This window comes from Colobus angolensis, unplaced genomic scaffold (assembly GCF_000951035.1).
Source record: "Colobus angolensis palliatus isolate OR3802 unplaced genomic scaffold, Cang.pa_1.0 Scaffold210, whole genome shotgun sequence".
Classification (NCBI taxonomy): Eukaryota; Metazoa; Chordata; class Mammalia; order Primates; family Cercopithecidae; genus Colobus; species Colobus angolensis.
The window spans coordinates 2,980,708-3,004,867 of NW_012115267.1; the positions used below are offsets into that span (position 1 = coordinate 2,980,708).

General features: G+C 43.7%; 1 protein-coding gene across 2 annotated transcripts in view; it reads right to left on the bottom strand.

Annotated features, from left to right (window-relative positions):
• PINX1 (PIN2/TERF1 interacting, telomerase inhibitor 1) overlaps positions 1 to 24,160 on the bottom strand; it is a 74,591-nt gene that overhangs the window by 34,511 nt on the left and 15,920 nt on the right. For both annotated transcript variants that reach the window (XM_011942819.1, XM_011942818.1), the window contains exon 6: positions 20,413 to 20,489. In XM_011942819.1, coding sequence (XP_011798209.1) covers positions 20,413 to 20,489 — 77 coding nt within the window. The remainder of the gene's footprint in view (positions 1 to 20,412; positions 20,490 to 24,160) is intronic.

Genomic DNA, 24,160 nt, shown 5'->3' on the forward strand with positions numbered 1-24,160 from the left:
CTGCCATTTCTCTTACTGTGCATTCTAGATCTGCCCTCAAAGATTCCAGTTCATTCCCCAACACACCTGCTTGGCTTATGGAGGTCCATCTTCAATATGGTTTGAAATGGACAGGTGAGCGGCCTGACTGTGAGAAAGCATTCAGGGAAGAGTGGAGCCACTCGGACCACATTGGTGACCAACCCACAGCTGTCTAATCTCACTTACTGTCCCTCTCTAAACTGGGGTGCAGTGGACAACACCACAATCCCTGCATGTCTGAGCGAAGGGACATGACACACGGCCATTAGATAAGAGGAGCCCACTGGCATGGGATCAAGAGAGGACAATGTCCAAGGACTATGGGCTGGAACATGGATCCTGGGAATTTTACTGGGCAAAGTAGGTTTTTTCCAAGTTAGGGCCACTTCCCACAAAGTTGAACAGGGAACATGTTCTCAACCAGGGTCTGAGTTTGTCCTTACTGGGCTATTTGTCATTCCACTAGCTGACTACTAAGGCTCAGAAAGGTTAAATTCCTGCCTAAGGTCATATGACTCATAAGGGCAGAGCCGAGACTGCGATCCAGGTCTGCATGATGACACAGCCCGGACTCTTTCTACTACACCACACCATTCTCGCGTCTGTTACTACTGGTCTTTAGGATTGTGTTCCTTCTCCGTTTTGATGGAAATAATATTTTTTATCTCCACTGTGACTTCCACAAAGTGAGACCGTGGGTGCAGGAATATTACCTAACAAGAGTCTGATGTACAGCATTTGGTATTATTCTTAAGAATTCATGAACAAGAACACTGCGTATGTATAAATGAACTTGTCCGACTTGAGTCACCCTGTTGCTAAACCACACTGATGCAACTGAATGTTGCCGCAGGGCTTTAAACAATGTCAATGATAATTATTTTGTGGTTCTTTTACTGAAAGTGCTGTTATAAGTAACTTGAGTTTTTCTTGGTCATGGTCACTCTAAAACAATAGAAAAGAGTTTATCTACATGATCTGAGAATAAAGTAAAAATTCTTTTTTTTTCCTTTATTTGAGAGCAAGTCTCACTCTGTTGCCCAGGCTGGAGTGCAGTGGTATGATCTCGGCTCACTGCAGCCTCTACCTTCTGGGTTCAAGCAATTCTTCTACCTCAGCCTCCTGAGTAGCTGGGATTACAGGTGCACACCACCACACCCAGCTAATTTTTGTATTTTTAGTGGAGAGAGGGTTTCACCATGTTGGCCAGGCTGGTCTTGAACTCCCGACCTCAACTGATCTGCTTGCCTCGGCCTCCCAAAGTGTTGGGATTACTGGCATGAGCCACTACGCCCAGCTGAGAATAAAGTAAAAACTTTTTTTTTTTTTTTTTTTTTTTGAGAGAGTCTCGCTCTGTCACCAGGCTGCAGTGCAGTGGCACGATCTCGGCTCCCTGCAACCTCCGCTTCCCGGGTTCAAGCAATTCTCCTGCCTCAGCCTCCTGAGCAGCTGGGATTACAAGCGACCGCCACCACACCTGGCTAATTTTTGTATGTTTAGTAGAGGCGGGGTTTCATCATGTTGGTCAGGCTGGTCTCGATCTCATGACCTCGTGATCCACCCGCCTCGGCCTCCCAAAGTGCTGGGATTACAGGCATGAGCCGCCGTGCCCAGCCAAAGTAAAAATTCTTAATGTTACACTAGCCTCAAATGAAAAACGACGGCACTCTCTTCTCTTTGCTTTCCCACCACAGACCATACCACCTGATCCAGGCGCTTAGCTCACAGGACCCAAATATTGAAGCATGCAGATGACAAATCTGTCCCAACTCTCCTTTCTGCAAGACGGACACTGAGTCAGTGTGAGATGGTGGACCCTGGGGGAGTCCTTCGTATCAGTCTCTTCAGCTCTATTTTCTTAATAGATGGATAATGGAGTAGAAGCTCTATATTTTATCATGATCTCAATAAGATAAAGAGAAATATATTTTAGGAAGACACTGCTGGTAGAAAACTGAATTCCAGAACACAAAAACCTCAGTGAACTCTTCCCAGTACCACAGATTAATCATGCCTATCCTGCAGAAAGGGAAAGAAGGGGGAGTGAATAGAAGAAAGGGAAGGATTTCCACTGATGGCTTACGAAAGTGTGCTTCCAACTGCCCTCCCATATGCTAAAGGAGGAGAGGATGACGGTGCCCCAGCTATCTGCTTAGACTTACTTCCTCCAACACAATGATGACTGCACATTTGCTTTATGCCTTGAAGAGTCTCCAAGTCCTTTCAACCCATACAATTTCATCAGTTGGTAAGGTGAGCATAGGCTGCCATCCACATTTCCCAAGTGAGGGGGCGGAAGCTCACAGCAGGTGTGGTCTGCTCCCCTCCCCTAGAAGCAAAAAGCCAGAGTTCTCTGCCCAGCTCTGCAGTGGGCAGGCTTAACCTCCAAAAACCTCGGTTTCCTTTTCTGGAAGCTCTCTGCCCAGCCCTGCAGTGGGCAAGCTTAACCTCTATAAACCTCGGTTTCCCTTTCTGGAAGTTCTCTGCCCAGCTCTGCAGTGGGCAACCTTAACCTCCAAAAACCTCGGTTTCCTTTTCTGAAAGTTCTCTGCCCAGCTCTGCAGTAGACAAGCTTAACCTCTATAAACCTTGGTTTCCTTTTCTGGAAGTCAAGGGAAGACCTAGATGGTCTTCTCCAGCTACAAAATTCTACCACTTGCCCAAAGTCACGCTGAGGGTTCAGTGGCAGAGCTGGGACTTGAGCCTAAGTTTCTGACTTTTAAAATAATCGGTCCGTACAGAACTATACCAAACCACCTCCAGTGAAAAAGAATTTCTGGTATCATTCTAACCTGGCTCCTGGATGCTTTAAACCTGTGAGCAGTATCTCAAGAATTCAGACTGCTAGGAGAACAGATTTGCCTAAAAGATAAAGGCACCTCCATCGCTGCCCACGGGTATCGTCCTGGCCCCATGAGAGACCTTGTCACGGGAAGTGGCAAGGAAAACATCAAATGCACAAGCACCACTGGAATGCAGCAGTCTCACAGTACTGCCCCGTCCCTGCACTGGAGAAGCAGAAGGCGTGCTGCGTGCCGTACAAGTGTCAGCTGTATCCTACTGACAAACTGGAAGACGTACAAAGAAGAAAAAGCAAAGGGCTCAAACGCTTCAAAGAAATGAACAAGTTAAAAAGATAGATTGGGGGATGGAAGGCAGAGGAAAAAAAAACTGTAGCATAATCAAGAACTTCTTCGGAACAAGTCGAAAAGCCTGCAGCATTCAATGCCAGGGAACTCCCTCCCCTGTAACAGAGAATTGCTTTAGGGGGAAGCTCAAGAAGCTGACCGCACCTGGGGAACCGTCGCCAAGGAGACCAACTTCTGTGACTTACACACAGCAGGTCACTCATACACTAACGACATTCCCTCGGAGCTCTTCACCCCACAGACAAGAACAAGGCTGACATGTATGAAGACAACCTTCACTCTGGAGACATCAATCAAATTTGGATATTCCAGGCCTGGAATAACTTTGCATTCCACTCCATCATTTATGATGAAAAAATTGCTTTTTGGGCTTGTTCCCATTTTGGAACTCCTACCTCTTTGCCAGAATCCAGTATCAACAAAAACCTACTGGTTACTCGGCATTCCCAAATCTTCCTAACTGCTTGCTATACCCAACCTTGATTTCCCCAGTAGCCAGGAGTGCACAGAGGGCAGGGGCCCGGAGGAACCAGGCACTCGACTGCTTCCACACCTCACTTCTGTCCCGTGGGATCTGGGCGAAGATCTCTGTGAAGGGAATGTGCCAGTCCTCTGAGGTGGGAGATAGGGTGCTCTGCTCAGAAGACTGGGGAATTCTATTCCAGGAAAGAACCAAGATATGGATTCTCTTGGGACAACTATCTTCTCTTTGTTTGCTTCCGGCCCTGACTTCTATTAATGTTAGTACACGCAGCAAGAAGACTTATTGAAGGGATTTAAGGAAGAAATAAACTCGGACATATGAGGGCAAAAATAAATTCGACACTAACAACTTCACACTTGGAGGATGACCATGACATTGTGAACTTAAATTCACACAAAATTAAACTGTTTCTGTGGTGGGACTAAATAAATGTTAACTATTATTAGGAGATTAAAAAACTTTTTTATTGTGTGAAAAACTTCAAATGTACAAAAACATTAGTGAACCCTAATATTCCTATCAACAATTAACAAAGTTTATCACACTGTTACATCATTGCTTTGTTCTTTGCTAAAGTATTTTAAGGTGAATCCCAGACATCAAGTCATTTCATTCTGAATGCTGCAGTAAAAACCACTAAAAAGCATGGAAATTTCCTTACACAATCACAGTGCCATTAGCACATCTAACCAAACAGACAACAATTTCTTGGCATCTAATACGATCTATAATCAGATTTCCTCACCAGCTCCGGGATGTCTTTTTATGGTTCAAATCAGCTCATAAATAAGGTCTATAATAGCACGTGATAATTGTATCTTCTAGGGTTTTTCTAGTTACCACACCCTATTCTTTCCCACAATCCCATATTTTTTTTCATTCCACTGACCTGTTGTAGGAATTGGGTCAGTTGTCTTGAGCTCTGTCTCACATTTTGGATTTTTGTTTGTTTCCTTCTAAGATTGCATCTCTACAACTTGTATTTTCCATGAATGAAAAATACTTCTAGAGGTTTGATTAGATTTAGGTTCAGCTTTTTGGCAAGAAGAGTTCAGATTTATACTGCATTATGTCAGGAGCACACAAGGTCTGATTGTTCTACCTCTGCGGTACCAAGGCCGAACCATAACTAGTAAGTTCTTTATTAGGCTGAAAAATACTCTTTTTCTGTTGAAAACAGATTTACTATGAAAGTGAATTTTGTATAACTCTTAGTATAGTGGATAATGTGTCTGGATTTTAGTAGGAAGCAGAAACTTAATAATTCTTTCATAGGACTATCAATTAAGAAGCAAGGAAATCAACCTGCAATATAAAACTACCCTTGATTCCCATGAGTATTAAAGAAGTTCAAACCAGCTATCATTTGTTAAAACTCATAGTTACCTAGTTACCTAGTGGGCAACTACTAATGACCCTGAGCCAGGGCCTATGAAGGGACAAAGGCATGGCTTCTGTCATATGGGTAGAAGAGGAAGACACACACTGTTCAAAGGACAGCACGCAAGGCAGCAGACAGTAATCAGCAAATTCAGACCAAGGCAGAGCGCAGTGAGAGGCAGGATGGAGATGAGGAAACCATCCATGAAGATGTCACTGGAGTGTTAGCCGCTGGGGGCAGTGACTCGCATCACCAGAGCCTAGAACAGAGCCTAGCACAGAAGTATTTAACAAAAACCTGCTAAATAAAATAGTGACCAGAACGTGGTCAGGGTCCTAAAAGACGCGGCAGCAGAGTGGGTGACAGAGCTGGGTGAGAAGAGTCCCGGGAGGTCTGTACCAGGAGCCAGCAAGCATCAGCGTCAGGGAAGCAGGTTAGTGTGAGCTGGGCAAGGGTCTGGTGTGTGCATTAAGGGAGCTGCATCTGTCATACGCTGGACACTGCTGACATGGGACAGGAGCACTGGAGAAGAGCCGATTTTGAGAATAAGCTCTCAAAAACGCTCTGAAAGGATGCCCTGCAAGTAGGAAACAATGGGGCTGGGGACGCCACTTAGGATTATAATTTCGGGTCATGATGATTAGGAACGGTTTCATTGGAAGGAATGAAAAAGTAGGATGGATGCTGGAGGTGTTAAACACACAAAATCAGCAGGCCCTGGTGATGTCAAAAGAAAAAAATAAATCGCAGATCACACTTAAGATCCAACAACTCTAGGTAAGTAAGATATCCAATGATAAAAAATGTGCTTAGTGCTTGTACTTTTCCCCCCACAACTCTGGGTATGGGTTAATCCACTCACCATCATTCTCACAGGAAGTGACCCTGTCTATGCTTTAATCGAAAACTCAAGAAGGACCCAAGAAGACTTGGCTTAACGCTACAAAGGGAGCTGCCAACAGACCTCGGACTGAAGTGAAGACTGGTGGCACTCAGCTCATTCCTCTTTTCTCTTCCACATCACAACTATAGTTTCCACTAATCTTTCTCAATAGGGCAGTTATTATCACTAAGAAAGGCCAACCTGCAATAGGTGAGGCCTGTCTCTCCTGGCAGAACACCTCACATTCTTTCTGTGGGAAAGGAAAATGGAGCCAGGGGCAACATATCTGACCTGGTGCGACCTCCTGCAGCGTGTGCTTGGAGGAACCATCCAGCAGAGACAGCCTGCCGGCTACAGGAGGCACATGCAAAAGGCATCCACGTCAGGGTAATAACGACCAGCACGTATTTATGGAGGCTCAGAGCACTTTCTGCAACCCACCCCATGTTTCAGTAAGATAAGTTAGGAAGGGCATATTTCCATGATATACTTTAGACAACCAGAGTACTTGGAAGATTCATGCTTAACTTGTAGGAAGAGGCCACACTAGTGCTGAGGGGAGGCAGAGCACCATCTCCTTCACTGCACAGTGGGGGCTTTCTCAGCTTTCTTCAGGCTTGGATCTGACAGGCTGCAGCGGGAGCTCGTGGACGCACGTGTGGGGGAGAGGTCTGCATGAGACCACAGCCCTACTTAAATACAACTCATAAGGAAGTCAATCTGAGGAGCAAACAGAGTAAGTTTCTGTGTTTTCTGTTTATGTTTTAAAATGGGAATGATGCCACGGCTAGGATTTGAAAAGAGCAACCACTCCCACCCCTCCCACATCTATTGAGATAAAATAGTTTATAACATTTTGGAATTGATGGATGAGAAAAAGGGTTGTTACACTTTAAAATAAATATTTCTTTTGAATTGAAAGGGTTTTCTTTTACTCTTTCTCCACTCTTTTCCTTCAATAACGATTTGCTGAATATCCTGAGCCTAATGGCCCAACCACTTTCCAGAGTGGGGAACAGCAGTGTTTCCTCTACAAGAGAAACATGTGAGGCAACAGAAGGTATAACCCCTGGAAAAACTGACCCCCGGAGGTTCTGCCAGCAGGACCTGGGATGCAGCGGAGGGTAGGGGAGGCGCTCCTGACAGGAGGGAGGCCAGCGCATGTAGGAGGACCTCCCTCTTGTCCACCAGAGCCCAGGTCCATGGGCCCAGCGAGATGGCTTCTCCAGAGAAGCCAAGACCCACTGACAGAAAGACCCGCCGACTCTGACATCTGGGGGTTCCCTAAGGAAATGGCCAATTCCCCATCTGAGAAGGCTGCCTCTGCATACAGCTTCCAACTGGCTCTTCATTAATTGACTGTTAAATGAGAGTGGACAGCAAAGGATCATCGGACTATGCCGGGGAAATCCTCCGTCATGAAGGCAGCAAACCAAAACCAAAGAAAAGAGGAACTCAGAGGACAAAGACAGAAAAACAATCTAAGAATCTGAAAAACACAATGCCTCCAGAGGCCGGGTAACATATGGTTGTATCCACGACACAAGAATAGGACATTATTAAAAAACAACAAACAATGAGATAGTAAGACATAGCTCTTGAAAATTAAAAATATGACAGCAAAACTTACCTTATAATAAAAAGGTTGGAAAATAAAAACCAAGAAAATGCCCCCTACCCACCCCCACCAAAGTAGAACAAAGATACAGAAAAATTGGAGACAAAAGGAAAATCTGAGGAGGAATTCAAGATGTCAGTGCAACTACTGGCTTCCTGACAAAACAGAGGGGAAAAAATTATGAAACAGCTAATTTTCCAGAACTCAAGAAAGGACATGAATCTTCATATTGAAAGTTCTACCAAGTGCCTGGTGAGTAAAAACCCCCAACCAACTCATATTCCCATGAGGTTTTAGAATCTGAACATGTTAAGATTCTAAAACATCCTGAAAATGAGATAAACAGGTCTGTGCAAAGGAATAAAGTAAGAACTGCATCAATGGCTATCAAAAAACACTAGCTAATACCTTCAAAATGCTGAAGGAAAATGATTTTCAACTCAGAATTCTATACCCAGACCATCTGCCATAGTATTATTAGAGATTTTCAGACCTGTGCCCTTCTTAGAAAGCTGTAGAAGATGAGTGAGGAGACAGAGGAGCTAAAAGGAGCAAGGCTGGGGGAAAGTCCAGGAGGCCAGGGAAGTGGCCGAGCCAGCAACCAGTCCTGAGGGAGCCAGGAGGCGGAAATCTTAGGAGAAGTCTCTTGGGAGACAGATCCAGCCAACAGATGATCTGATGCAGCTGATACTCTGCAAGTTTTATATTAAGAGGCTACCAGAGGGTCTAGAGGGAAAAAACGAAATCACACAGATATATAGAACGCCTTTGTTTCCCATCAGAAAACCAAAAAGTGTTACAGGAAATGTTATTATTGCACACTATTTGGCTTAGCAGGGTACGATATTTACATAGTAATAAAAATATAAACCCCAAAAAACAAATTCACTAATTATTATACAATACGATCAGTAGTTTGAGTGGTGTAAAGGCCCAGATCTTAATCGACCAAAACAGAAGTCCACATTTTAAAAATTACAACATTGAAAAATGTCAATGCAAGTTATTATTCTAAAATATGAAGGTAAATACCAAGTAACTGAAGAAGAATTGAAAGTGCTGTAGGGAGGAGGCTTGTGAGGTGAAGTGGCAAGGATGACTACAGAATGCTCTTTCTTTAAAAGCTGTTTGGTGGAGCTTAATTTTTTTACAACTAGGTGCATATATTACTTCGATTAAAAAATAAGCATTTAACACATACTCTCTTTGTATGAGTCATTGTTCAAATGCTTTATAGGTGATCTCATTTAATTCTGCGGAATAGATGATATTACTATTATCCCTGTTTTAAGATAGGAAAATTAAAGTACAGAGAGGTTACATGGCGTGTCCAGCAGTGCAGTGCTAGCAACTGATGGACCCAGGATTTTAACTCACGCAGTGTGGACCAGAATCTGCAGATCTTAACTCTCAAGCAAGCCAGGAAAAGATAGTTTCATCTTGGGAAAAACGATCTGATTTTCACCTATTGATAAACCTAGTCAAAACCAATCAGACTATCTGACATGAATAAGTAGGAAGCATTTATTTTCTCATATCTAAAAATCCTATATTTTTCTATCAACAACACAAAAACACAGCCTAAACAGCAAGAGCAGCAGAAAAGGAAAAGTTGGAAAAAAAAATTGCACTCACACAAACTGTAGTTAAAAAATGACTAAGTTTCCTTGATATATGAATTTCTTGGAAAACCATTTATCAACAGCCTGTTTCTCTCTAGCAGAGTCCCTCAAGCCGAGAGCCATGTCATTCCCCTTTGACTGATTAATTAGCCAATCAGGGGACATTTTTCATTGTGAGGTATGATGGTTTATTTCAGCTAATGTTTGGTCTCTAATGGCGACACATTAAAGCCAACTCGGCTATTTCAGCCCTGTGGAGTGACCAAGAGGAAAGAACAGAAGATAAATCAAAAGAGCTCCCTTCAGTTCCCCTTCAGTCCTTAACAAAACCCCTAAGGAGCAAGTGGCTGGAGGGAAGATCCTCTACCAATAAAGAGAAAAAACAAATAAAAGAAAGGCACACACGTCTTCGAGCCAAAGAGTAGCCTTCCTGCTTCTGAAGAGCAATAATTTATCTGTTGATTTACAGACCACTGATCGAATAGGCCCCCAAAAGTCAATATCTAGCTCTTCTTCCTTTTATCAAAAGCTGTGCTCAATAGAAAATCTAGCTCTGTAATGCTTCTTACTCACGGGGCTGATTTTCCCTGCACTCTGAATTGGAAGAGGCTGTGAGTAACCCACCTCAAGCACTATTCACACCCAAGTCACTCCCCCGGCCAATATCCCATTGCACTGCAGGTTCTCTAAGCTTCCTACCTGTCCCTATGCTGTGAGAGCACTGAAAACAAAGAAGTAGAAGTTCAAGAGGAGGACAGATGGGAATATTCACATATCCAGGCAAGAAGCACATCTTCAACACGTCCACTGACAATAGTCACCAAGGCAGGTCTAAGGAGCTGGTCTTTGCTATGCAGTCACACACTTTATCATCACCATCCTCATTCATCATTCTAATTTTATGAATCTTGGGAGCTGTGTTAGTCTGTTTTTGTACTGCTATAAAGAAATACCTGAGGCTGGGTAATTTATAAAGTAAAGAGGTCTGATTTTGGCTCACAGTTCCACAGGTTGCATAGGAGGTGTGCCACTGGCATCTGCTCCTGGTGAGGCCTTGGGAAGCTTCCAATCATGGTGGAAGGAGAAGGGGGAGCCAGTCCATCACACGCCGAGATGGCAGGAGGAGGTGCCAGGCTCTTAAACCACCAGATCTCATGTGAACTCAAAGAACTCATTCATTATCATGAGGATATCAAGTCATGTGTGAGGGATCCATCCCTACAACCCAAACACCTCCCACCGGGCCACACCTCCGACACTGGGGATTACAATCCAGCATGGGGTTTGGAGGGGACACACCTCCAAACCATATCAGAAGCCTTCAGACAAGACACCACTGTTTCCTTCCTTCCCAACTGATTTAACGATGACTTCCACATGGCTAGTTATATTCCTGGACACCACTGGCATTTGTGTTTGAGGCCAGGACGAGTCAAGGCTCATGCTGCTTCTGCCTTTTGATGCCTTGTCCAGCGAGAGAACTCCCACCCTTCAGGCCTAGCTCAATTTCCAATTCTTCTGTGCGTCTATGTCTCCTGACAGACTCGGTGAGCATTAGCAGCTCCCTGCCTTTGTCCCCACATGTTTAAGGCATATTTCAACAAATGAATTCAATTCGGCAAGAACCTTACTGAGAACCCACTCCATGCCAAGCGTGGTTCTAGATATGAGGAAATATAAAAATTCCTGCCCTTGCAGAGATCGCAGTCTCCTGAGGGAAGGCAGGCAGTCAACAAGGGAACCACCGAGCATGTCAGCGGGTGCTCACTACTGTGAAGGAAAACAAGTGACCAAGGTCTGTACTTCCACCCAAAACTGCAGAGAACATGGCATTAAAAGGTTATTGCCTTCGTCATTACTTATCTTCAACATCAATTAAACAAAATTGATGCGTTAGGAGGTCCTGTGCCATTGCCGTAATGGCAAAACGGCAGGCAGGAGTCACTTCACTAGAGGACTTTGAGAAGGACGTGCTTCTCAGCAATGACCCCATTTACTCAGTAGGTTTATACCAAATATTGTGACTACGCACACATAGATACAATTTTCTCAGCTCTAAAGGATGTCTCACAGAAATTATTACTGGCTATTTGAAACTGTGAGAGTGTTGGTGCTGACTGTGATGACAGTGGTCTCAGCAGCAGCAGCTAACTAAGAGTTTTACATGGCTTATCATTTAACCTTCCCTGGATCTTTTATTATCCCCATTTACAAATGAAGAAGCTGGGGCTCAGAGAGGTTAAATAACTTGCCCCAAATCACGCAGTCTTCAAACTACTCTTGGGCTCACAGGCAGGCATATGAAACTCTCAAGTGCCTATTCACAACACTATATGGCCCTGAGTGAGCTGCCCTTTAGAAGAAACCAGAGTAGAACATTCATTAGATGACCTGACTTCCTCATTCTACTGGCTCAGATGGTTCTACCAGGTATGTATGTTTGACACCAGGTATCAATGTCTAATCATAGAACCACAGGAAGACAAATCCTGAGACAGCCATTTCAGTTCTCTACACAACAAACCATCCTGACACTCAGTGGCTTCAAATATAACAGCCATTTCCCTGTTCACCCTATTTCTGTGGGTTAGCAATTAGGAAGGGCTGGGCTGGGCAACCCTGGCTCAGGGTCTCTCAGGCGGATATTGTCAAAAGGTGGGGAGAGCCGGCAGAGCCAGGAGCTGGCCAGGCACACTCGGGGAGCCTGCATAACTCACTGCTCGCGGTCTCTCCATGGAGGCTTGCCTGGGCACTGGGCCTCCTCACAGCTTGGGGCTAGGGGCAGCTGGACTATTTACATGAAAGCTTCAAGAGCAAGTGTTCCAGCCAACGAGGCCTCAGAAGTCACCTGGCATCCTATTGCTGGACTGTCTTGGCTACAAGCAAGTTCCAGGCCTGCCCAGGTAGAGGGGAGGGGACCGGACTCCACCTCCTGGTGCGGAGGTGCTAAGGGCCCACCTAGAAGAGCATGTGGAATGGGAGGTATCGCTGAGGCCATCTTTGGAAAACAGAATCTGCTACACAAACATATAACCCAAGACTCATTTATAGATATCTGAGTTTACAGATAAAATAGGAACACCCCACCCAAGGTGAAGGTAACTTTGCCTTGATACTCCACAGTTCCAGTTGCTCTTTCATGTCTTGAATCTGCTAAGACAGATGACTTGCTATTTCACCTGAAGTCTATTTGATCTCTTGTTTGCACACATCAAGACCCTTTCACATTCATCTACTGGATAAAGGGCATAAGTAGATAAAGCCAAAATTGCTCAAGCATGTAAGAATCAAGAAGCAGCCAAGTAATGTTCTCTTCTTTGTTGTCGAGGAAAACGTAAAACTTCAAGTCAAGTCTTAAACCTGCCAGCACCATTTCAAATGGGATCATTTCATGTCTTCTCTTTACTCCAGAATGAGAGAAGGACAGAACTGGAAGGGCTTGAATGCATTTAGCTGGGACTCTTGCCTGGTACCAGAACCTGCACAGGGCACTCCCAGGAGGCGTGCACTGTGCCCAGCAGCTCTGCCAGCCCATACAGGCTGTTTCCTTTTCCTGAGTTGTTACCTTTCTATGAATTTCATCAGTCAGTGCTAGTTCTTCCTTTGTCCAAACTGTCACCCTGACAACTATACCCAATTCTTCCATCTGTTTCTGTACATAACATGCTTTCCAGGCACCACTGTCCCTGAAGGCCATTCTCTGAATGTACTCTTTGAAAACATGACCCCCAGGCCCCCAAAGAGCTGTTAAAGCAGTTACCTGTGAGGAATACAACTTACAAGTCTGTTGCTTTCAGCAAGTGGGCACAGCCTCCCTGGCACAGCCCAGCCTGCACTCAGGACAGGTGCCACAGGACATAATTTGGCTTAGGTTAAACTTGTGGTCAGGATACATGTCCTACCTTCTAATTTTCATCTAGCTGCTACCAAATTAGATCTTTCTAGAACTAAATGAGACTGTATGTACCTTCATAAACTTCCACCTTAAAGCAGTGAAAATGTTTTGGCCAACTGTCTCAGCTAAGAGAGATCATTTTGAATCAGGATTCTGTTATCAATGGTCAAAATGATGACAAGAATTACTAAGGTCATCACTGTTGGGAAAAAATGAATTTTGGAACTCAAGTGTATTATTTGTCTTGTTTGTGGGCTTATATTTCTCCCTAACTAAAAGGTTTTTAATTAAAAGATTACTTTGGTGTCCAGATGTGGAGCAGGGGGAGGGTGGGCAGAGCGATGGGTACAGGAATGGGGGTCCACATCCTGCAAAGCCCTCATGAAACTCACCTAACCATAAACATCGGGTATCAGTGTGAAAATTCAAAACAAAAGGAGAAATGCCCTTCAATTAAAAGGCACTTGAAAAATTAAGGCAATAAAGAGACTCTTCTCAATGATCTTCTCCATGAGGAACTTAAGGCATTGAAGCCAACCAGAAAAATGAATGGTCCAAGACACTTCATGAATTCCACCAAGCAAAACAGAAGCATCTGCTTGGAATTCGTTTTCAGACTGGATAATCAGCAAGCAATGGGGAAAAAAAGGGGACTGACCAAGAGAGGTGAAAAAGGAACACAAACTGCCAAGAAGTCATGCTTTGCTTCAAAAAGCAAAAGTCAGCAGAAGAATTTCAAGGAAAATGATTATTGAGTTGGTATCCTGGGAGAGTGTAACTCTCATGAGGGTTCTAATTCAATCAGGCTAGAGAGGTGAAGAAATGGACAATTATTTTGCCAGGAGCCCATGCCAGAAGCATGCTAAATAGAGAAACGAAGTGAGAATGCTGGTGACACATTCTCCATCCTCACTCCGGTTTCGGAGTATTTTCTCTAGTGATAAGGCTCAATCCGGAAACAAGCTGGAGAGAGGAAGGAAACTGGGAAGGTGGGGGAGGGAAAAAAGTGAGAGAGGAAAAAAAAAAAAGAGTAGCAGGAAGTTCAACCAGATAGGAACTGATGGAATTTGTTTTTCAGTGTCTCCAACTTCAAATTGCAAACCAAGTGAGAAAAGACACACACTTATGTACGCAGGCACTGGCCAGCACAAGTACTGCCGCAGGTCTCAAGGGGCCCTGGGAATCTCAATTCATTACCTTCGATCATTTCTTTGTCTCCATAGAAAGTGCATACATCTCCAATTTAGGTGCACTCCAAACCAGAGTTATTATCTTCCAATCAATATACAACAAAGATGGTGGGAAAAGGAAGAACTTGGAAATTAGAAATGTGCAACCAGCCATCCCCACACAGAACAGTTTATGAGAAGTTTTCTGAGCAATTGGCAGTTCATGATGATCTTTCACCGTTGAAGCCAGTACTTCTGGATAGCCGGATTCAGTGGGGAAACAGCGCCTCCTGACAACTTTAGTGGCTGGAGGAAATACTAAGCACCAATAAAGTCAGAGGAGAGTCCTTCAAGCAATAGGAATGCTTTATCTTCTGAGCAAAGAAAAACAGCCAGAGCTGTGAAAAACTATTCCAGAGTGAAATGCAAGGTCTGAAAGCCAGTTTCTGGCAAACTGGGTTGATTTTTAAAAACATAAAATGGTGTGAGCGAAGATTTATTCAATAATCCTTTCTCCAGAACCGACAAGTAGATTGTGCATGGCATGCAATGTAGATTATGAATATTTCCTACTCTCAGAGAAGAAATACTTATTGATTAGAACATTTCAAAAGGAAAAGACATTTCAAATATCAACGATGACGCTATACAAATGGTGATTTTTATGGTAACAAAGTCCATTTTTTAAAAAGAGATGAATGATGAGGCTTCAACTGACTGAACCCCTACCATGTGCCAACGACTAGAGCCAGTCACATGCTGGGGACCTAGAAATAAGAACATAAATCCTCTCTAAGGTGTTCGCTGGCCAGTGTACACCACAAATGAAAAAGTCCACATGTAAAACACAGTGAAGCAATTTCTTCTTTTTCTTTGTTTTTTTGAGACAGGGTCTCGCTCTGTCACCCAGGCTGGAGTGCAGTGGCATGATCATAGCTCACTGCGGCCTCAATCTCCTAGACTCCAGCAACCTCCCGTCTCCAGCCTCCTGAGTAGCTGAGACTACAGGTGGATGCAACTGAGCCTGGCTAATTTTTAAAATTTTTTTGTAGAGACGGTGTCTCACTACATTGCCTAGGCTGATTTCAAACTCCTAAGCTCAGGCAATCCTCCTGTCTCGGCCTCCCAAAATGTTGGGATTATAGGTGTGAGCCACTGTGCCCAGCTAGCAGTTTCTTCATTAGACACAAAAAGGTCAGAGAGAGGACAGAAAGCATGATTTAAGTTTCATAAACATGTACTAGAAATCTTGCATTTAGCTTGGATTGTTGCTGTTTCATTTTGATGTAATTTTATTTCTATACATTATATTCAAAATAATTAAGAGAACACATTCTTCACTTGGCATAGTTTGTTCCACTACACAAACAAAGTTCATTCCTACTATGCTCACAAAGGAATTTTACATTTTAAGTGATTTTTTTTTTTTTGGAATGAAGACTTTTAAATGCATAGTCTTAGATTTTAACGCTTCTTTTGGACCAAGGACACCTTCAAAAATCCAATGAAAGCTCTGCCTGTATGCCCCCACATATTTTGCATGCAATTTAAAGGAGGTCACAAACTCACTACAGTGAGTTTACCCTGAGATACTGCCAACACCATGAGCTCTCCAATACCAGCACGCTACAGATGACAAAACTGTCACGATACCACTTTGTACTTATACATCACTTCACAGTTTAACATACCTCTGAAGTTACTAAGTAATGATTTAATCAATTGGAGTGAACTTTAAAGACGTCAACTGATTTGATCTCTACAAGGAGTTCTCTAAAGACTTATAAAATAGAAAATAACACTGAGCTTGGCTAACTGCAGGAAGTAGATCACGGAAATGACAACTGGCCTTTAGCACTGGGTAGTGACTCCTGCAGATCTGAGCAGCCTCAGCGTCAAACTGAGAGACCATGTGGTCTGTACACACGATATTCTACTCCTAGTCAGACAATTCTGTCGGCAGCAGTGGTTGCTAGGATCATGGGCAGTGCTGGAAGGGTATGCAACTACGATTGGGGTTAGCATGAAATAGCTCAGGATCTTCACTGAACTATTAGTTCAGGTGGCAATGAAACAGTTCAGGATCTTCACTGAGATAATAATGGTTACACAATCCACAAATGTGATAAAGGGGCACAGAGCTATATGAGCAGATGGTACCAATGCCCATTTCCTGGTTTCATCATCCTGTACTGCAGTTAGGTAAGATGTAACCACTGGGGAAAACCAGATGAAGGGTACACGGAATCCCTCTACTATCTTTGCAACACCCTGTTAATCTATACAAAGTTAAGGAAAAAACCCTCATGACTATTAATCAAGGGCTGCAGATGTTTCTTGGATATAAATATATTCAGATCATTCAATTCAATGGAGAGATGAAAAAATACACAAGCAACACAACATCTATGCTCCAGATGCTCAAGTTCTTTCTTAATTCAGCCTCCAGCCCCAACAAGGAAGTCAAGTTGTTCCCTAGGCTGGTCCAGACACCTAGTCACACGCTTCTCAACCCTAACAGCTCACCTCTGACTACAGATAACAAAGAAGTTTTGAATTTAAACCATTATTTTCTACAAAATAGGAACAGCCAATCATTTTCCCACAAAGTTACAATACAGCATCAACCACTGGTGTCTCTGATGAAGCTCAACAAAAGCTGCTAAGGCCTAAATAACCCCCTTCAATGTAGATTTTTTGTTAAATGTGAAAGAGTTCATTAACTTCGGCAGGGCTGCGGTACAGGAGAAAGAAGGCTGATTTTGAAATTGGAGGGACACAGATTTAAAGCCCACGTGTGCCATTTTGGAGTGTTCTAACAATTCTCTCTGTGTTTCCGTTTCCTCACTGCCACAGAGGGGATGCTGACGCCTATGTGACAGGATTGCTGCGAGGATGAAATGAGAAAATCCAGCAGAGGATTTGGCACACCGGTGCTTAATAAAATTGGAATTCTACGATGGCAGTCAGGAGCTATAGAAATTAAAATCAGTAGGCTTCGCTTAATGCAAGGGTGATGCTGTTACCCAAGCCAAGAATGTGGTTAACGCCAAAGTTCTGGACCTCGGGGTGCTGAAGACAGATCAGCGTCAGCACCTAACCAGAGCACCCACAGAGCTACTGCTGCCTTAGCGGCCCGCACCGCCATGGTTTCCGGGACTCTGGAGGTAGGTGACCTCCAGCAACACCTTGGCCTCTGCAATGCCAAATGTAAATCCAGGCCGACGCGGCTACGAGAGCCAAGGGAAGCAACAACATGCAGTATTCCCGCCCACTGAGGATGGCAGCCGAAAGAGGCTGTATTTTCAAACGGATCTGATCAAAGGCCTCCTGCCTTTGACTATAAAGGCTGTTGTAACTAACAAGGTAAGGTTTCTTAGCAATAGTCTACTCAAGGAAGGTACCAGTATACTCAATAAAAGCAAACTTATATGAAAATCCACATGGATGTCAAAGATAAATTTAAAGGTCATTTTGCTTTATAGAAAGAATATTCTGTTTGTCTTAAATGTGATAACATTTAAACAGATTCTGTTTTCTGCACACATGTGGGCACACATCTAATGGAAAATACTGTCGAGGCCCGACCTCCTCAGCGTGGCACACAGGCCAGCAACAGTGTCACCTGGGAGCTCCTTGGATGGGGACGTGCAGGCTCTCAGCCCCCGCCCAGGCTTCCTGAGTCGGAATCTGCAGTTTGACAAGGAAGCCCTGTGCACACGGCAGGACTTGAGGAGCTCTGTCCTCAGGGTGACTCACGACCCCAAAGCCAGAAGCTCTCAGTACAGCTGCATGGCAGGCTTTCCCCGGGTTCTCAACCCTCGCTCCTTACCGAACGTCAGAATAAATGCTGGAACAGTTGGGGAGGTATTGAAAAAAAATTTTTTTTTTTTTTTCTCTTTTTGTAATACAGATACCTGGGCCCTGACCCAAGATTTAATTTAATCGGTCTTGGGCAGGACCCTGGCATTAGCGTTTGTTTAAAGCTCATTAGGCAATGCCAGGGCAACCTTGTTGAGAACTATGGCTACAGACGGAGAGCAGGGCCTGGTAGAAGACTGCCTCACCAACAGGTAGGACCTAAATTCATCACTGGAAGAAAACACTGAACTGGAAGAGAGAGAAAGATGTGACTAACGGAAATCTTGCACAAAACACCATGTTGCATCTGGGCTGATCATCTCTACACCAACTGGACCAAAAGGGATTTTCCCGGGGCTAGCGTTAGGGAAGTGCTTCTGAAGTTCCTCAAAAGGGAGTTTCCCGGGGCTAGCGTTAGGGAAGTGCTTCTGAAGCTCCTCAGATACAGGTGGGCATCTCACTTTAACATGACTTAGCCGCCAGAATCAAGTAACACCACACAGTGCTGAACATCTCAAGGCACCCAACACAACTAAATTCTCAAACAGAAATCTGCCAGAGGATCAGAAACCTCTGGTCTCTTACAACTAACAGCTTTCTGCACCAACCACATAAATTCTCTTAAAGTTCTACAAAAGCCGACAAGTAATATTCCTCCCCGATCTGTTCAATTGTACATTTGCAAAGAAGGTGTCCGGGAGGGCAAAGGCTGGGGTGGTGGGTGGGTGGCAGGGAGAAGAGAGAGGATCAGCGTGCAGGGATGTGGCAGCACCAGTGCAGAAGGTGCCGTGCGCCCCACGGGGCTGGCGAGATGGGGGTTATCTCAAGGTGTGGGAGGGATGTGGAGTTGATGCAAAGGCTCAGGCTGTGATCGTGGGGTGGGGGCAGCTGCTGGGCAGACCAAAGGAGATGGAGTGCAAGAGGCGCGGGACTGGAATTCCAGTTCTTCCCGAGGACACGGAGACGACGGAGAGAGTCAAGGAGGAGGGGTTGGAGGGGAGGCTGGGATAAGCCAGAGGCCATGTCCTCAATGAACAAGGAAGAGTGGCCTAGTCCAGGTCTCACGGTGGGCACTGAGGGCAGAGGTGCAACCAGAAGCCAGCCTGTCTGACCATGGCTCTTTCCAGCAGCCCCTTGTGAAGGAGCAGCCAGCCTGGACTGATGTCAGAGCAGCTCCTCCCTAGTGACCACTGCCTATCCCGTGACTCAGCACAGTCCACGCAGGCACCAAAGCCAGGTATCCTTCCCCAGCCTGCTGCTTCCATCTGCCGAGGGTACAGCGGCAGACAAGCGCTAAGATACCCAGGAATTTAGTCCCAATCTGCACAGGGAATCACCAAACAAGACTTCCAACCACTGGTAATTCTAGACTCTCTAAAAATCATTACTATTAAGAAACAAATATCTACCACCTTAGAAATAAAGATTTCTGTCAGTCTGGAAAAATGCCAGGAATTAATAAACCAAGTCTTCTTTTTTGCTCTATGGTCACCAAGGGCCCTGGCTAGGAAGCAATAAAAGAACATCAGTACAACGTACCAGGTTAGCTGAGTAACAGTGGTCTTGTACCATATGTTCCAGATTTTCTTAGACAATACCGGTTCTAAGTATTTTTAGCCTGTTATCTTCAGAAATCCGTATTTCAAAATCCTAATATATCTCAAATTATATCCACGGCTGTCTCTTACACTTAAAAACAGCACAAAAAATTCTTTGCAATATTATACAGCCCAATTTAATAACTAGAATGATAAATTATGGACTTCATTCCATTAAGGGTGCAGTTTAGTCACCCCATTCTTTTCTTCTAGTTGTACAGCAAAAATATTGAATAGAGGAAACACCCCATCAAACCCCCTTATAGATGGGGCGGATCTAGCGCTGTCTCAGCTGCTGTTAGAATGGAACAGGCTGGTTCTAGAGAACGAAGGGGACATCGTTCCTCCCACCTCCGTTCCAAAGGGAGTCACGCAGTTTGAGCAGAATGGACAAAATCCCTCCCATCTCGGCCATGGAAGAGGTATTTTCCCCTCCAATTATAACGGCAATGGGTATTCTTCCCCAGGTTTAATCTAGTTCTCACACCAAAACCAAAAGAACAAAAGCCAAAAACCAGAGAACACTTATTCTTTTTTTTTAAGATTCCTTATAAAACATTATCTACCCACTAATATTAGTAAAAGGATCATATCCAGGCCGTGTATGAAGCCTCCGAAGTGTTTTGGAAACTTTGTCGGAAAAGTACTAGTCCTAGACAGAAACAGTCCCACACGCAGCTGAAAATCAGACAGTGCTAAAGCGGAACGCAGACACTTTCTGGGCTTCATACCTCGAGAGTCTTCTTACTCTGTCTTTTCCCAAAAATGCAGTCAAGATCTGTTCTGCTCCGAGATGATAGATCCTTCCCTAGAAAAACAATGTGATGCTTTCAGTGAGACCGCTCTTCCTAAAAGAAGGAGCACAGACATGAGTTACGCGGCACCTCAAAGGAAAATGGCTTTTGGGAAAGAAATAAACAACTTTGTAACTACTGACTTTCTTTTTTTTTTTTTAAGACAGAGTCTTTCTCTGTCGCCCAGGCTGGGGCGCAGTGGCCGGATCTCGGCTCACTGCAAGCTCAGCCTCCTGGGTTTATGCCATTCTCCTGCCTCGGCCTTCTGAGTAGCTGGGACTATAGGCGCCCGCCACCTCACCCGGCTGGTTTTTTTCTATTTTTTAGTAGAGACGGGGTTTCACCGTGTTAGCCAGGATGGTCTCGATCTGCTGACCTCATGATCCACCCGTCTCGGCCTCCCAAAGTGCTGGGATTTCTACCCACTGTTTCATTACAACTCTTCCATTAGTAAACAAAATTAATTAGATTTTAAAAACAAGTAAATGTTTTAGAACCAGAACTCTTGACATTCACTTAATTATAGAAACAACCCAGAGCATCCTGACTGCAAGGAAAGCTCAATTCTACAGCTCACTCTACTCCCGCTATGCCCTCAAGGTGCAATTCCTGGGTCTCTGGGTTCCTCATTTAAAAATAGATCTCATTTGCTTCAGAGATATGAGCTACTTAAAGATTATGAAATGCAGATTAAAAAATACTACTAGACACATAGCTTCAACTCCACATATGCACATGAATGAGAATGTATATTTGACATATGGGAGCTTAATAATTAACTCAACAAACAAACATTTTAAAAGAATATATGTAAATAAAAAATACTGTATAAGGGGGACAGGGTTTCAGATTTTTCTTCTTAAAATGTTCTTTACTGCTCTAGCTATATTGTCTCTAAATAAAAGGCTACATAGGGAGAGCAGGAAATTAAATGGCTCTATGGTTCTTATTTAAAACACTAAACTCTTTAATTTCAAACCCACAAACCAACTAATTTAAAATTCACTTCTTTGGAATTTCCACTTCTACCCGATAATCCTCTGTGAGCAGTCGGCCAAATCTATTCCCATTTGTCAACGGCAGGGTAAATGCATTGTAAAATGTAACTACTCCATGTAAAGGCTTGAGGCTGTGGGCGAGGGAGGTTCTGGGTCAGACACAGGAATGTGAGTTTCACACTGGAAGCCGAGTTCCACCGTCACAGACTCACTCGTCTTCTTGGTTTCCTGTAGCACACTGACTTGGAAAAGTAATGTCACGACCCAGAAGGTTCTAGTTCACTATCACTGGGGCACTTAAATATGACATTGCTCAGTGACTCCGTGAAATTAAAAAAACAAAACACCCTTCAATTTAATGCAAAACCAGGTGCCAAAACCAGTTTCCAAGGCAGCAGTACCAGATGAAGTGGCCCAGGCAGTATGACCTGTTCCTCCCAGGAGGGCAGGCTCCCTGGGCTCTGCCTGCTGCTCTCCTTCCTACCTGAGCTTGACACTAAGCCCTCCTGCTTCTCATTTATGATTAAATACAACCTACACAAAAAGACCCAAGGGAAAACCTACTTAAGAACAGACAATGCACATCACAGATAGTGCAGAAAATGAACTGGGAAAGTGGGGAAGAAAACTAGTTGTAGCGGGAAGAGGTGGACAAACTCATCGGAGGTGTAGAGATGTCCTCACAGCTTTACTGCCAGCACAGCCCATTTTCCAATGCAAAGCACAATTTGTACTTCAGAAAAGGCAGCTGTACTTAATTCAAAATGTGTACTGGCCATCTATCCCTAACCTATCCTCTGGAATACAGACACTCTAGAAAATGCAAATTAAGATCTCTTTTACAGGAATTCGAGTAAAAGGAATGCTGGAGGGATTAAGGAAGGGAGGGTACATGCGAGATCACAATTCTAAAATACGATGTCAAAAGACAAACACACAGAGATTCAAAACAGATCTGAAAGTCAAAGGGGAAACTGTCAAGCTGGCAGAGACAGTAAGCTATACCAATGAAGGTGCAACTGTGTCTAAAGTTTTGATGATGGAGTCTTGTATCAGAAATTTTTATCCTTTGGCAAAGTTCACTTAAATAAGTGTAGAAACCAGGATTGTTACAGGCTTTGCTCTGCATTTGATCTGGAAAACAAGAACACAGAGAAGAAAGAACAGTCAGAGGCCAGCGGAAAGGAATATAAAAGGTGGGTAAAAAGCTGAAGATGGAAGTGACCGAGATCGTTACTAATTAATGGTCCTGACGGAAAGCTTATAAACACTAGGAAATTATGGCCACTTTTGAATAAATACCACAAATTTAAAAAGTATTTAAAAAGCTTATTTGTTTCAATTCTGAATTATGGTCAAATCATACAAAATACTGTTGATAAACTTAGAGAAAATGACAATTAAGAAAACTGAATAGGAAACAGATCTATCTGGATTTGGTTCATCTATTAGTCTTCAATGCATGACATCTGCAGAACCAGTAAGAAAGGCCTCCGAGAGTCAGACTGCAAGTTCCGGCAAGGATGAGCAGGTGCTTTCATGGAAGTACGCTCTATTTAGGATCGTTTTAGCTGTTGTCTAATAATCATGATTATCAGTTTCCCAGTCTATCAGAGTAGCTACTGGGAAGGGAGGAAAATTACTGCTATAGTCAGACACATTTACAATACCAAGATGTCCACATGGGAGGCAACTAAAACTTTTATAGACACGAGAACTTAGGAATCAAGATGATGTGGAAACAGTTTAGCAATAACCCAACAAGCTGTATTAGAACTGAGGTTCAAAAAACCAACTCTACGGAAAAGCAGAGTTGAGCTGCCAAGAGTAAAGAAGCGAAGGGCAAGGAATATGTTTGCTAAAATAAAAAACACTTAGGGTTTATATAGGTAGCTTCGATTGTTCAGGAAATTCATTTTCATTCTTCAGTCAAGAAGGACAAATAAAATGAAATACTTTTATTTTTATTTTTTTTAATCGCAAACACACAGACTGGCAGTCAGCCGGGGGCAGAAGATAAGGGTAACTCCACTAACAGCCACCGTAAACCAGGAAATGGGAAGAGTCAGTGTGGGTGACACAGGTCGGACCCTAATAACCAATAATAAGAGTCAGAATTTTCAAAAAGCCTACAAGGTGGTACGTGATATTTGTTTAAATGTCAAAAGAATCAGAAGAGGAAACCGAATGCTCCTCACCACTGGTGTGCGACTGAGGGGTGGGACTGACTGCGCTGTGAATACCAATTCTGTATTTCCCGACCAGGAAGCTGAGCACCTGAACACGCGTTAGGCATGTCGTTTCCTTGTTTAAGAAGCACATAAAATAGCCCAGACTCTCACAGGAATAAGAAGTCTGCAAGATTCCCAGGATAAAGCTGCACAATTACAGTTTATGCAACTTTCACCCAACGACTGCATAACTGAGGGGAGGAAGCACTGCCCTCCTGCCAACATCTCACCATCCAGTCAGAAAACCTCAGAAATGGATTTGTATCGATTGACATTTTCCCCTCTGCATATATAGCCTCTATCTGCAGACATCTTTTGAATTTAAAAAAAAAAATTCACAAACCAAGCTGGAGTTGGGCTTTTAAATAAGTATGGATAAAACCGACTTTTAAAATTATACAATAAATTAGCTCAAGTTAGATGATAAACTCAGGACCAGGGAAAGGAATAATTATG